This window comes from Trichoderma atroviride, chromosome 6 (assembly GCF_020647795.1).
Source record: "Trichoderma atroviride chromosome 6, complete sequence".
Classification (NCBI taxonomy): domain Eukaryota; kingdom Fungi; phylum Ascomycota; class Sordariomycetes; order Hypocreales; family Hypocreaceae; genus Trichoderma; species Trichoderma atroviride.
Window position 1 is genome coordinate 2083954 of NC_089405.1, and position 14963 is coordinate 2098916.

Genomic DNA, 14963 nt, shown 5'->3' on the forward strand with positions numbered 1-14963 from the left:
GCATGGGGGGGGGGCCCGTATAGGAGCTGTGGCTGGTAAGCTATGGCTGTCACCCGTGGCACGGGCCCCCGTCAAAAGAAGGTTTTGATGGTAAGAAGGTGTGGCGCATGCATCCAAGTTGGCGTCAACAGAAGGGTGTCAGCCCCATCATGACGCCATCTATGGAGCCGTTTTTCCAGCTCGTGCGTTAGGTACCCTCAGGTAGCGTTTGTACCTCTTTTGGCAGCAGAGCCAAGATGGTGCCTGTAGGCACCATCGTATCTAAAAGTGGTGATGAGATCTGTCATGCCTGATGGTGTTGCTATTTCAGTGTCGTGATGGGCCTCAAGGGTGGCGATATACGTAATATGGGATCTGATGCTGCGATTGTCGACAGGATCGCTACGGAGCCGTGCCTTGTTCCAGGGACCAGAGCACGGCCACTGGGTGATTCGCAGTCAAAAAACTAGGTGGGATTCAGGCACTCTGATGAAAAGCGCTGCCTGCATACAGTACAGCTTCACTGTCCATATACCTGCGATACCTACCCGTCAAAGCTCGGGATCGCAGGCCTCCGGGGCTAACAACAAGGGCATAATCGAGATGCAGCAGAGTGACGTCCAGATCTGAAGCGCTGCGCGTCGCGAACGGAAGCTGTCAGATGGCCGTTTTCTGCGGCACTAGTAGGTTCCAGCCTTGCTGAGATACGTAGGTATGTGTGCCAACTGATCAGGCTGCTAGGGCTTTGGAGCTCATCGCCAAGTTGTTTTCAAATGTCTTGTGGTGGCGTTCTTTTTTTTGAGACATGTATTGTGGCAGATACGAGGTTTTTGTCGAGCCCGAGCTCCAAGGCTGCAATCCTTTAAAGAGGGGGTATCAAGTAAATAGGCGGCACTAGTAGTTTTTGAAGAATAGGTCAAAGACACATTGACACATCGTTCTGGTATTTGTCTTTACCTCCTTGGCTTGGCTCCCTCACTTGCCTTTGCTTGCATGCCACTATCTGGCAGATGGGTTCAGGTTTCGAATCCATTCCGCGAACACGTACAAAACCTTGGGCGCGGAGGCATCTAGAGCCGTGGAATCTGGTGCGACTCGGATGCTGTAAATCAGGGGCTCGGTAGAGGCCATCTCGGTTTGTGCAAGCGATGGAGTCATCTTTTGTCATACAGTCACAAGGGCTCCTAGGATGAGCCGTAGAAGAGCTGCCAGCATACCTTTGGCTTACACTTGCAACGCCATGAATGTACTCCGTATACATGTATGTATGCAGATACAAGTAAACAGTCAGTACATAGCTTTCAGGCAACACAAAAGAAAGCAGGGAAAATGGGACGAGCAGATTCTTGCATGTGCATCTCCTACAGCATTGCAGTGCCGTGATTCGCAAATGGTTGGACGGCGCGATGCTAAACTGAGAAGCGCCAGCAGAGCCAAAGTGGGTGTGCAGGTCGGCGCCAAAAGAACAAAGTAGGGCCAGTGAGAGAGCAGACACGCACATGCTCTGATGTAATCGAAATGGCTAACGAAGCTGCAATCGCGAGTCTAGAATCTGGAGTCTGGTTGAATGGCGCTGTGTGATTGGGTCCGCGGGAGAGGGAGATGCTAGCTCTTGGCTTCAAGTCGACGGCGTCATGTACATACTGGTGGTGCGCTGCAGGCGTGAGGTGGATGAAGGGGATTGGTCTGGAGAATTCATCTAGCAACAAGATGCATTCTGTACGCATCGATCTAATGGTATGATGGCCTCGTGCCAGAAAGGAGATTTTCAGGGCAAAGGAAGGCGGACGTGTTGGAATGTCTCTGATCAGCCCTGATGATAGGGTAGCCGTATCTCGTACGGAGAAGTCCGCGACGCCTCCATCTCATGCATAAGTACCTACTGACTGTGCTGTATACTTGTATACGAACACACACACGCACGTGGGCTCGTCCAAGGCTACGGCAAGATTAGGCTACCCACACCGAGGAGCCCTGATCACCATGTACAACATCCTTTTTCGCCCTGCGTCGAGGGCGCAGTCTGTGCGGCAGGCGTGCAATCTTGCGGGATGCAGCTGTTGTCGTGCACTGCAGCCGTGGAGACTCATTACAGCGTACATACTCGTACTAGGTAATTAAATGGCAATGAAGGGGAGAAGGGGAAGCGCTTGGACGTTGTGCTCGAATAAAAAGTCAAGAAAGAGGAGGGATATACCTACTGCTGAACAGGCCATGTGTTGGTGACGATGGCTGGCCAATGCTCTGGGGAGCGCGTGTTGGCTGGTGCTTCTAAATTTTACCCAGTTTAATATCCGTATTGTTTCTTCTAATAACGGAAGGGCCCTTTAGTAAATGTCCTGAATTGTCAAAAAATAGCAATCCGTTTATTGTAGGTGGCACATCTGATTGATTAGTCCACAGCTGTGGCCGATGTCGCGTGGTGGTTGCTTTGCTCGACCTGCTGCTGCGGGCAATTTCATGTATACGCTGTCCCTTGCCTGCTCGATAAGTGCCGAGCCATGGATCATCGCAGCAAACTACCGCCCACCACGGCAATTCATCGTCAAAGACGGGCTGTAAACCGCCCATGAGCCATCTTAGCTCTTTTTTAGCAAGCCCACTGCTATTCTATATACCAGCATACCCAGCATACAGGACATGTCGTGCTTGCAACTCGCGTCATCTTCTTACGCCCCCAGCACGGCCCATCAGCGTCTTCCCATGAACCGTCTCGGATGCTCGCATCTGTTCCAAGACGATCTGCGGCTGGATGCTACCCCGTGCTTCGGCGGAGGCGTGGATTGCCGAGCAACGCCAGTGGTGCTACCTACTACAGGCAGTAGGTGGGAAGCGGTTTAATGACGAGCTACGCATTTTTGTACATTCCCAGCCAGTCCTGTCCATTCAATGTCACTGGATGGATACAGGTAGGCTAGAAGAGAATTGCCGCGTGACAAGATTGGCGATTTGCTTAGAACGGTGTGGAGGTCCCCTTGGGTCCCTTGGAATCTGTACGCTTTCAGTCTATTGTTGCTTCCGCTGTGGCTTGTTTACTACTGTAGTAGCTAGGCTTCTAGCCATGCCATGGCCTTTCGGTGGCTGGTCCGAGGAGAAGAGGAAGAGCAGGCGGTGCATTGGCGACGCCTTGTGGAGAAAAGAGTTTATTGTCTTGTGGTGGCCGTGTCTGCCTTCTGGCTGGATTTTGGGGTTCCATGACAATTTCTGGAGAATGTGCTGTGATAATCCAGGGCTCTTCTAATCCGCTCATCATCCTTGCCCACCTGGTACAGTTTTGTGTGTAATTCAGGTGCCAGGAGAGAAGGATCAGCACAAACTACGGGCTGAGATCTGCGAGGAGTCTATGAGACTCGCACTGCTATGTATTTACAGCATTTGATGCGCAGCACTAGCCAGAACCTAGGGCAGCAATGTGCTGGTGTCGTGACTCTTCTCGCCTGAGCTACTCGCAAGGTTGGAGAAAGGCTCGCCGATTACAGGTGCCCGCTGGATGCAGCAGACGGGACGCTAGCCATCATTTTGTTGGAATGATGGCATAGTGTAGGTGGTGGCTGGGGAAGAGAATTGGAAGACTGGAAGCTTCGGGGGCTTTGAGCGATGGCATTGAGCGCTGTCGCTGAGAGTCTCTAGCCACAGGCCGGAACTTGGAGGTGGCGCTGCAGGCGATGCGATGCGATGCACGACTGAACTCAACTCGGTTCACTATATCTGCAGCAGTCACATTTCTCAAGACAAATATGACAGCTTGGACGAAAGCGAAATGGAGAGGAGCGCGCGTGGACAGAAACAGCTGCTCGCTCCGTTGGCTGCCCTCATCAGCTACCTCGCCCCAGGGAAAAACCGCAGTGTTAGTTGGCTGCGGCAGGCGTGTGAAACGACTCGGTGGCAGGGGAGCCAGTCAGTGACATTTGCGCAATGTTAGGTAATGCGGTACAAGCCATTCCACAGCGGTATACAAGCAGTACAAGCAGCACATTGATGGGCTCCAGTTCATTCTCTTCGCAGTGGACCCCCTCGCACCCACTTTTGTGAACCCCTGCCACTCGACTAAAAGGAGACGCCAAGGGAAGTGGGGCTGCTCGCCGTGGCCCGGGCGCCGCTGGCTGCAAGTACCCAGTGCGGGATGCGCAGCTTGCACGGCCGCCCTCGTGCCAGCCGGTGGAACATGCCATGCCTGCGATGCACACAACACAAGCAGGCTACTTATCTCTGCGCTCCCCCCTTCCGGCGGAGAGACATCTCTCTCTTGTTCCCTTCTCGATCAGGAAATCTTCTCTTCTCTTCTCCTTGTCGTCATTTTTCTTTTTCCCTTTTCGCTTCTTTTGCGCACGACGAGAACAGAAGCATTGCATTCCTCTCTGCAGCCTCCCTCCAGCGCCCTTTCCCTTCTTGACGCCTTATTCTCCCATCCACCTCACCAGAGTCTCTCCCTTCCATCTTTCTTCTCTCTTGGACTTTTCTTCTTCTTCTTATATTGGTCTTGGATCGTCCCTGCGAAGCTCCCAACAGAGTAAGACGGGCACGGGAATATTCAATATTGTCGTTACGGCTCGCCTACCCACCAGAGCATGTCATTGGTGTACCGCTCGAACATAGACACCCAGGCCCATCTCATTCCACACAGCCATACTACCGCGAGAAGATTGTATACAAGACGGAGCTTTCCACCAAGCTCGGAGACTTGCACTACCGCAACCACAACCACTGACATGGCCCAATTCGACGACGCCATGTCGCCAACCACCACCACAAAGTCTGAAACTATGCTATCCAAGGCACCGGCCCTGCCTCCCAGGAGTGCTCTGAGAGCCTCACGCCTGCTGGCCACCATGCCTCAGAAGCTTTCACAGCACCGACCCGTCCTCACTCACGCCGCTCCACATCTTCTCTACCTCTCCTCCGAAGAGGATGTTTCTTCCTCCGCCGACGACTTCTCCGATTGCGACTACAGCTCCGATAGCGAGCACACACAAGAGGTGCAGGAACAGCCATCAACCTGCCAGGACATTGCCCGGATAGTCTCCGTTGTCTTTTCGGGAAAGCCCTGCATTGTCCAGCTTTCTAAAAGGTCAAGATCGCAGACCTCATGTTCAGAACGCTCTGCTACAGAGCTTACAAGGATATCAACCGAGCCTGCGTATAGCAGGAGAAAGGAGTCTGTCTCCTCTACATCATCATCCAAAGCAGCATTCCCTCATCCTCCCCGCTCAAGCAGCATCATGTCCCCGGTTACCTTTGACAGAGACTCAAATTCGTTCCTCAATGTGGACCCCTTTGCGTCAAAATCAGGGCCGGAAGAGCCCGAGCAGCCCGAGCCGCAGCTCCGAAAGACGGCGGCCATGTTCAAGAGGACGCTGAGCCTGGTCAGGAAGCGTAGCAGGCCTAATCTGAACCCTGCGGCCTCGCGTTCTCGAGAAGGACTGTCAATCCAGACAAGCACCATGGAGCAGCTTAGCGAGGAAAAGGAGGAGAACCACACCAGCAACCCGCGCATCTCGACACCACAACCAGCTCTGTCCTCCTACTCAGGAGCCATGGCCCCCAGGAGAGCCAGCAGCTACTCAGCCGCCACGCTGTCGCCGGTTAGCGACGCATCGTCACCCCTGTCACCGACAAAACGGATTCGCCAGGGCTTCTTGACTCGGCGACGAAGCATCAGAGTATGAGCAGGCCCATACACCGCTCCCGTTCTCTCTCTCTCCTTGATTTTCTCTCTGCCCTTCAACCCCAATAACCGGGTCCACATTCCTTTCGATTTTCACGAATTTTTCCGACCAGCGGCTGGCCTCTATTTTCTTCGCTTTTTTGCGGATCATGACGGATGGCGCTGCACTGCAATCTACTCCTTTTTATCATTCTCTCCTGTCCTTTATCAACACCATTCTTTTTTTTTTTTTTATAGGCGGCGTATTTCACATGGCATAACAAAAAAATGGGGGCATATTGCACAGATGGCGTTTTTTTTTTTTTTTTTTTTCATTTCTTACGTGGGGACTATATGAGAAGAGTTGTCATGCGAACATGACACTCTTGGCGTTTTTCTTATTCTTCGGGAGGCGGGAAGGAAAGCCGCGATGCGATCGGCGCAGCAGCTGGCAAACGTGCATTTTGTTTTGTTTTTTCGTTCCATCTACGCCAAGTAGTTCATGATGCTTTTACCAATGAAGAAAATTTCTTGGGCCGCGCACATATTTTTTTCCCCTCTTGAATTATCGTGTAATTTGCCACGTGAAGTCTGTTGTGTGTGTGAACTGAATGAAGCTCCCTCTAGCCATGCCTTACTGAGGCGAATTTAGACGTTTCTACACCGACGTTACGATGTTACGCACTTTGTAAGCTTGCCATGCCGTTGCAAGGGTTTTCCGTGGACCCGGGTGGGCAAGAAATTCCTCCTCCTGCATACCTACGGTACTAGACAGAAAAAAAAGACTGATGGCAGTTCCCCCTGGCTCACGGAAGGCGGTCGGCCAGGAACACGGTGTACAAGTGTCGGGCTTTTCTGGGGCCTGCGAGGAGAAGATTTTTTTGCTTGTTGCCGACTGATGAAGAAGAATGGCGTCAATTGCAGGATGCATGCATGCGGGTTAGCATCAATGCTTGTAAGTTGATGGGCTTGACATGTACACGTCGATGCCCAGAGTGGATATCTTTAGGCGTGGCGGCGTAAGAGGTTCTGCTAGTGGTTTTGCGGCTATTGAAGATGGAGATGTTGGACCGGCTGATGGGGGGTTTGGCTTGAAGGGTGGCGGATTGTGGGGGTTTGGTATGGCTGTGAGGTTCTTGGACTTGTAGGAGAGATGCTGGCCTGTAAAGAGGTTGATTGTTGGCGATAAAATGTGCTTGAAAGGAATGACATGTGAACGACGTTGTTGATAACCCATTGTTTTGTTGAAGAATGGGTAAAAGCTTAAGAGAAAAAAAAAAAGTCATATGGAGATGGTGAGATTTTTTCCCTTCTTTCTGCATCTACCCTCCGATATGGTGGAGTTGACGAATGGAGTTGACGATGTGTTGTACATGCACGTATGGAGCTGTCTAGTTGCCGACATGTGGCCTAGGCAGGCAGATGGCATGTACATGTATGGGGAATAGGGCCACTAAGCTTGTTGCAACACTCTAATGCTGGCTTTATTCGATGCTTTGGAGGCGGTGTGTATACATGTGTCTACTGGACTGTATGCGTGATGGATTTTGGATGGTTGTGACTTGAGCTGCCTTTTTTTGTTGAGTGACGGTGATTGAGATGAAGTGAGTGTGGTGGTGTCAGTTAATAGGCGAGTAAACGCTGTAATTTTACAGCAGATTTTTTCAATTCAGGGTCTCGCTGCGCATACTCCGCTCCTGCGCCAATTTATCTTCCATCTTGTCATCTCTCGATAGCAGTACGTGTACAGCATGTACGTAGGCAAGGGGCATGTGTGTCATCGATGCTCCAATTCTCGCACGTGGGAAAAGAAAAAGACGGCTGTTGAAGAGATCCTGTACGAGCTACTTACATGCGGTACACTGTACAGGTACACGATATTGCTACATGGTATATAAATCGCTGTTCAGGAGAAGTTGAGAGGCAGGGTTTAGTTATCATAAATGGTAAAGACTCGTACTGTCACATATACGAGCTCTGTCTGATAAAACGACCTGAAGATGAAATACTAGCACTAGATGGAAAAGAATAAAAAGCGACAAGGGTCCTGTTTCTTTGTTTTTATGCAAGCGAAATAGGCATATTATTCCGTATTACAGGCCCCTTGTCGCTGCCCGGAGAAGGCGATGCAGATGCCTTCCGGGTTTGTCTCTTTGTCCTGCCTAGCAGGCAACCTTGACTCTTTGTTCCTTGTTTTTTCTTGGTCTGTCTTTTACTTGTCGATTTACGCAAGAGGCTTACAGTGCATATCCGTGCTTGTAAGATATAGGTACAAAGATAAAACGTAGGTGGAGATTTTTGGTGGTAGCAATAGTACTTACTACCTTACTTGTTTTTTTTACGCGTAACTGCTCTACATCGGGAAATGGTGATGTGTCGGTGGTGGCGTAGGCTCGAGTGTTGCGTATAGGTGTAAACGCGTCCATGCTAGGCAGCGAACAACCAAACCAAAGAGCAAACGTTGAAAATGAAAAAGACGTCATGATTCCATTCAGCTTGATGCGGGAGTGTGTTTTCCTGGTCATGTGAAACCAAGATACGCTTCCAATGGCATTCCGGAGTAATCCGTGTCTAGATGGTTCAAAATCGCCAACTCGGCCGAAATAAAAATCTTCTAAAACGAAGAGATTCGAAAATGCCTGTATGTACAAGTACTCCAATACATTCTCGCACTGCTTGCAACTGCGACATTGTCTTGGATAAACCATGTCGCTTGCATACATACTGCATACTGCACATCACTCCTCGCTTTCACAGGGTGAAAACGCATCTCTGAGACAAAAAAAAAAAAAAGTTTCATTCTTGTGTCTTGCATTTATTTTTTTTGGCCAATGCGAACAGGTGTGTCGTTTTCTTCTTCTTTTGGATGGAGATGCCGCTGCGGGTGAAGCGAGATGGGGATGACGCCAAAAGTAGAAGATGGGCGCTAGTTTGCAAATCTCTTTAGCCCACTGAGGACCTACATCTTAGATAAAGATTAACATATCAAATTATAGCCTACCTTGTAGAGACGAGGTAACATCTGGATTCGCTGTTTTACTGCTTGTGACCATCTGTAACACAAAAGCAGCTGCTATCTATTGTGTTGCCTCTCTCTCAACAGCCTTACTGGACTCGAAGCAAAGCAAGTGAATACAGCCATCTTGCTGTGAGACACACACACACAAGTCTCCACCGTCAAAAGCATGCAGTACAGACTTGACAGCGCATCAACTGCATCCCAAGGCCCCCCCCCATTCAATCAGAAGAGAAGAAGAAAAAAAAAAGATGGAAAAATAAGAGAAAAAAAACAGATGCACTGTGAGATACATCCCCCCCCTGAGAACAGCGCCCACGGATCGTCTCCCAAGCACAAAATAAACAAAAAAAGAGACGCTAGAAGTGCCCCATCTCCCAGCCGCGAAGAGAAAAGAGAGGCTAATTTCGGTACTAGGGTCTGGCTCCAGCAAAGCTATCCGAATGAGGCAACAATCTTTGGAGGGGATCCAAAGCTGTCAGGGGGGGAGTTTTTAAAGATGGAAAATATTCTTCTTTTTCTGTGTGATGCAAAACAACTAGGTACCTGCTAGGCCTATGGACTACTAGTAATAATTAGAAAAGTGCGGATGAGATCGTCTACAATGTAATTTCCTCCGCAATATGATGTGCTCTATGCGGAGGACCTCGAGCATGGCCCGTGATTCATGCGTGATTGGCCGTTTCTCAATGCTCCCGCAATTTGGCCTCTTCAGTTCGTCCAAGAAACATCAATCGCGTATGTACTGTGCCTTGTGTAGGTGCAGCTTCACGTGTCGAAACATACGGTGTACTTGCCTTAGCATATGCACGGAAGCCTTACAGAAGCCTCACCGCATCGGCCGCCGTCCTTGGCGCCGACCAATCCCTCGCTCGCTCAGCCTCTCGTATCTTCGTCTCCTCCCGTGCCAGCGAAAAAAAAAAAAAGCAGCAGCACTAAAGCCTCTCCCCATGTCCATGTCCATCCCCCTGTCCCCAGTCAGTTCACCGCTGCTGCTAATCCGCTCCGAGCTGTTCCGCTACAGCAGCAGCACTGCTTGTCTCTTTTTCCTGGCTAGCCCTCTCCGTTCTTCATCAATCTGCTTCATCCCACCGTTCGTCCCACCTCTTGGCCAGTCCCTGACGCCATCTCGCCTTACAGTAGCAGCCGCTGTTGAACCCTAGCAGCAAAGGGAAAGGACAAGAGAAAAAGTCACTTCTCCCCAATCGCGGTTCTAGTTTTTTTTATACATCACCGCCTTTTTGGCGATGGCGGCATCTCCCCAGGGGGTTCGCGGGCTCCATTTGCTCTCGCTTGTTGGTGCTAGCATTTCATCCCCTGGTCTCGCTTCGGCCACCATACTGTACAAGTACGTATCAAAGGGCAGAGAAGAAAAAACGCATGATGCTCATTCGACCAATTACCGTTCCATGAATGGTCTTTTCCCTCGTACGACGGCCACCACTTTATATACTTGTAAATTGTACTTGTCAATATTAATAGCATAATGACGACCCATCTCATCTCTTGTCAATCGATCGTGTCTGCAGATACTCGGAGATGATGTCGTACCCGTTGTAATATAGCAGCAAGAGTCGTACGAGCAGCGTCATCAGCGTACAAGTATGTGCGCACTTTGGAGCTCCAGAGGACACTCTGCATACTGTAGATACTCTCACACAATACAAGCCTCACCTGCGGGATACTACGGAGCATCTCTAATTAGAGATCCACCGCTAGACCTCAGCCGCCTCGGCCCTCGACCCAGCTTGCGACGCTAGATGGATCGCCATCTTATCTAGCAGCATCGCATCCCCATCCCGCCTCGTGCTAACGGAGCACGTGTCTGTGATATCATTCTCATACAACCTAGTCATGTACATCGTGGAGCAAACGTGTTTCACTACCTCTTATACTGTAGCACGTGGTGAACAAGGACGCCGTCCATCATTCAACATTCAACTTCCAACATTGTAGTATTGTATATTTTTCTCCCGCCTTGTTTAAACCCCATACAAGTAATTGATCCGCCACATACACCCACTCTCTTCCGCCTGAGCACCCCCTGCTCCAAGGCCCTTTCGCTTTCTCTCCCTTCATTTTACCCAATCTGCTTTTGCTTCCACATTATGCTAGTCGTAGCCATGGGAGAGACAAAAACACATATCAAAAGATTTGATGCACTCAAAAGTCACAGTCAAAAAGAACATGCTTGGCCCCATATAATGCCGATTCAGGCCGTACGCTACTTATGAAGACGCCTTTTGCTTTCAGCTTTCACCGTTCAGGGTGGCTTGGGTTTCAGGGTCCACGCCACTGGGTTGCTTTGCTCGGAGAGTCAAAGAGAAGGGATACTCTTCGGGGTCCTCCTCCTCACTAAAGAGTCCAAACATGTTAGCATAATGTCAACAGTATCATGAAGCATACCAAACGGTAGGGGGATACTTACGGCAATTTCCAGGCGACATAGTCCTCCGTGCTCAAGCCCTCTCGGCCCTCTTGCAGACTGGCAAAGTCTCCAGGAGTCATCATGCCAGTGCGATCGCGAGGCGAGCCAGGGACAGAGAACGGCCTCGAGATCTTCTGGTCCGGTCCACGGATGAAATCCTCAACCTCCTCTTCCTCCTCGTCTCCGTCAAACGAGTTGGGGTATGCCCGTCGAAGAGCAAGCTGTCGGGCCTTGATATACTCCATGCCCATGCGCTTCCAGTCAAGCAAGTCGCTGAGTCGCTCAGTACGGTTTCTCTGGTTGATGCGCTGACGTCGGCTCTTGTTGCAGTATTCAAACATGAATTGACTCAGCTGGTTGACGGAATCTTCAACCCCCTTCATTCTTCGGTCTACAATGTAGATACCGTAGTCGCTGGAGTTTTCGATGAGCTCCTCCATGTAACATCCAAAGCCAGAAAGGTTGGTGGTGATGCTCGGAACGCCCATGACCGTACACTCGGCAGGAGTGTAGCCCCATGGCTCATAGTATGAAGGGAAGACGCCCATGTGGCATCCGCGCACAAAGTCATCGTAATCCAATGGCAGCACGGGGTTGGCCGAGTTGAGGAACTCTGGGTGGAACACAACCTTGACACGGTCTGATGGGTGGTTGAATAGATGCACCCGGCGAATTTGGTTCAAGACGGGGTCTTCGCTGTCGTTGAGCATGTTGTGGGTAACAATAGGGGGAAGCCCATGACGCTTCATGGCAAACAGACGTCGACGCAAGAGAACGCGATCCTGGCCGGAAATGAGCTCCTTCTCATCTGGCATTGGGTCGCCCTCGTGCCACTTGAGAGACCGCTCAAAGATGCGGCGACCGATGGCTTGCTCAATGATGTTGGTAGTGTCCTTTAGGGATTTGATAACGGCCTGGCCCTTGAGAGCCTCCACAGTCAGTGATGTAGTCTGAGCGGGCATGATGATGAAGGCCACGACAGTCATCTTGCTGCCCGCATCCTTGAGCCGGTGGTTAAGTCGCGCAAGAGACTCGATGAACATGTCGACACCCTTATTCCGGAATTCGTAGCGCCCAGCAGTGAAGAAATACAACGTGTTCTCTGGTTCAAAGTCATAGTGGCCGTAGAAGTGACCTCTGACAAAGTCGTGGATCTTCTCCTTGGCCTGCTGGTGCAAATTTTGGAACTCATGAACTGCCGAGAACTTGGTAACGTTGAGGCCGTTGGGCAGCACACCATCAGGCTTTCTCTTCAAGAGATGCTCTGACTCAAAAGCAGTGATGTGGGAGACAGTTGTGAAGACGTCGCAAGAATGAGCAGCAGCACGTTCAATGCAATACCGGTGGTAGATACCACGCTTTCCAGCCTCGGCATCGACATCAAAGAACTGCAGGTTGTTGTAGAAATCAACAGAGCCGGCACAGAGATACCGTCCTAGGAGAGTGGCATGGGTCGTGAAGATGGTCGTAACATCAATCCGTCTCTTCTTGGTAAGGGGTAGAGCAACGCCAGCCAGCCACTCGTGGAAATGGGCAATGACAGCCTTTTCCTTTTCGTGGCATACAAACTACTTGCATGTTAGTGAGAGCCAATCAAATGTCGAGAAATACTAAGAGACGGGAAGAATGTAACTCTGGAGTTATGGGGATGAGAGAAAAAAAAATTTCTTACCTCTCCAAGAAACCACGCCACCAAGTATCCAAACACCACAGCCTCATTGGTTTCATCGTCGTCAGGTGGGGACGGGATGCTGGCCACAGACCAGAGGTCGGACTTCCACTCGTTGACAAAGTTGTAGGCTGTCTTGGTATCAATCAAGAGAACCCTGGGGGCGCCCTCAATCAGCCAGCGGCCGTACAACATGCCAATTCCCCGATCCTTCATGGTCTGCATGGTGGCGGCCAGCTCCTTATTGGTGGGCTCCATCTCTTCGACCTCGACTGCGGCCTGTTTGTCATCAGTTGATGCCCAACTTTGAGTTATTAATTTAATTTTTTTTTGCAAGGAAGAGGGCGCACCGATTGGTGGTTGAGTGGACCGATAAGCGTGTATCGATCGCCATATTCAGCCGTGGTAACCGGAGCCTTGGATTTGAGCACAGAGTAGATACCACCGACTGTCAAGCAAATCACATGTTAGCGTGGCGAGCTCTCGATGTTTTGCCCAACATTGGGTAGAAATGGGCGCAGAGGGCAGAAGCGACCCATGGCCCGGCGAGGGGCAGAATGCGACTCACCTCGATGAGCTACTTCCGTAGCAATCTCAAAGAGAAGGTGGTTCTTGATGTCGCGTTGCGGGTGTCCGTCGGCCATTGCGTCGTTCTGAACTGTAAACTATCGCAGAGGTGTTCTGAGAGCGGTGATAGCTCCGGCGAGAGGCCTATGCCACGAGCCGGCAATTCAGATGACGTAGGTGTTAGGGTTGCGCGAGTTCGCACAAGCTGGACATTGTAATTGTAAGCCTTTGCGCGCGTAAAAGCCAGCAGGAGGCAAGATGGCAACTCACCGGGACTGTAGCTACCACGGGAAGAGAAGAAAAACTTGTGTTTGGCACGGCCGAATTTCGGTGCGAGATATATGGTCTGGTGTGATTGGGTTTAGCTGGTAGCTTCTTGGTTCTGGTGGCGTCAGAGCTTAAGAAAGCGGCAGGATGGTTCTGCGTGTGGCAGAGGAGGCTGGCAGCGAGGCAAGACAATGGCTGAGGCCGTGAACCACCGAAGCTGGCTCCAGACAGGCAAAGCACAGTTGAGGCAGAACCTGAGGCTTTAGTATGAGCAGTAGCGATAGAAAACAAGATCAGGCCGGGAGGGGGAGAAGAACTTGATGAGGGACTTGGACTGAAGCTTTGGAGGGGTGCAACAAAAAGAAAGTGGGGACCTCTACTCTCTAAAGGTGCTAAAGGTGGCGGGTCTGGGGTTATGCAACAAGGCCGTAAAGTGGAGCGCGCGCGGTTGGGCTACCACTAACAGCGCAGCCCGAGCGCTGTTGCTGCGCTGAGTTCATGTATGCGTTTTATATGTGCAGTTGATGCATGCGGATCACGGGAGAAGGAATCTGGAATGGTGCCGTCAGTGGCATCATCCGCTTATCCAAGGGGGGAGGGTTTCTTTTTATGCCCTACATATATGGCACCTATACTGTTATGCCATTATGAATACTTGCTTACTGCTTTTTGTTCACCCCTACAATTAGTAGGCACTTCTTCTCTCCATGCCTACCTACTGTACATGTCCGTACAACAATGGTCCGTTCTGCTCCTTCCACCAATGGGCTTGCATGGTTCCTCACCTAGCGTGGCCGCCACGCAACGCCGTTCACCATCAAAGCCACTGACGCCTCGTCTACGGGCAGCAGCAACCGCAAATTCTAGGTTCATGTCCCTGCATCGGGTCAATCGCGGAGAGGTGAGGTGTCAAGTTGATCTCGTGCACTATCCTTAGCAGTGTGGGGATGACGCCATGGATTGCGGGGGAACAGATCGAAGTCGAGTGACCAGAGGCTCGGATTGGCTGATGGAGACGCATTGGCGATGCGATATCTTGGACGGTTCCCACGACTTTATCCATTGCCCCTAATGGGAGACGACCCGACGCGAGAGTTGCATTTGTCGTCACGGCATTGGTTCTCTTGCTGCACTGCAGTGCCGCGGCCCGTCGCCATTGTGGCCATCTTGGCGGTTTGGGTTGTATTCGGGACTCAACCTGCAAGCTGGTGACGCCAAACTTGCATTGCAATGCCAAGGCTATTGTGCACTACGAGTGATCTGATATATTCCGAGCATGATCTGCCTGATGGACCTGTCCAACACTCAAACATGACGTAGGAGCTTCAAGTTTGTCTGTGATGCTCTCAGGCGTGTTGGTAGTTGGGTATAAGCTGACTATTCCGTCTCCAGT

The 14963-nt window shown here is 50.9% G+C and overlaps 4 protein-coding genes across 4 annotated transcripts; 2 read left to right on the forward strand and 2 right to left on the reverse strand.

The window, feature by feature from the left end:
* Positions 1-4208: 4208 nt before the first annotated feature.
* TrAtP1_011277 (uncharacterized protein) lies at positions 4209-6165 on the forward strand. Its single transcript, XM_014083424.2, has one exon. It carries the CDS (start codon positions 4548-4550, stop codon positions 5643-5645), a length of 1098 nt encoding a protein of 365 aa, XP_013938899.2. The 5' UTR covers positions 4209-4547; the 3' UTR covers positions 5646-6165.
* Positions 6166-6395: 230 nt separating this feature from the next.
* Positions 6396-7018, reverse strand: TrAtP1_011278 (uncharacterized protein). Its single transcript, XM_066115046.1, has one exon. It carries the CDS (start codon positions 6943-6945, stop codon positions 6538-6540), a length of 408 nt encoding a protein of 135 aa, XP_065971143.1. The 5' UTR covers positions 6946-7018; the 3' UTR covers positions 6396-6537.
* A 2186-nt stretch (positions 7019-9204) lies between these two features.
* On the forward strand, positions 9205-10150 carry TrAtP1_013368 (uncharacterized protein). Its single transcript, XM_066115889.1, has one exon. The coding sequence runs from the start codon at positions 9263-9265 to the stop codon at positions 9800-9802; it is 540 nt and encodes a 179-aa protein (XP_065971144.1). The 5' UTR covers positions 9205-9262; the 3' UTR covers positions 9803-10150.
* Positions 10141-14023, reverse strand: TrAtP1_011279 (uncharacterized protein). The gene is made up of 6 exons (XM_014084476.2): positions 13574-14023; positions 13305-13508; positions 13087-13184; positions 12740-13015; positions 11068-12635; positions 10141-10994 (listed from the first exon to the last, which is right to left on the reverse strand). The coding sequence occupies exons 2-6, from the start codon at positions 13378-13380 to the stop codon at positions 10889-10891; spliced, it is 2124 nt and encodes a 707-aa protein (XP_013939951.1). The 5' UTR covers positions 13381-13508; positions 13574-14023; the 3' UTR covers positions 10141-10888.
* Positions 14024-14963: the final 940 nt, after the last annotated feature.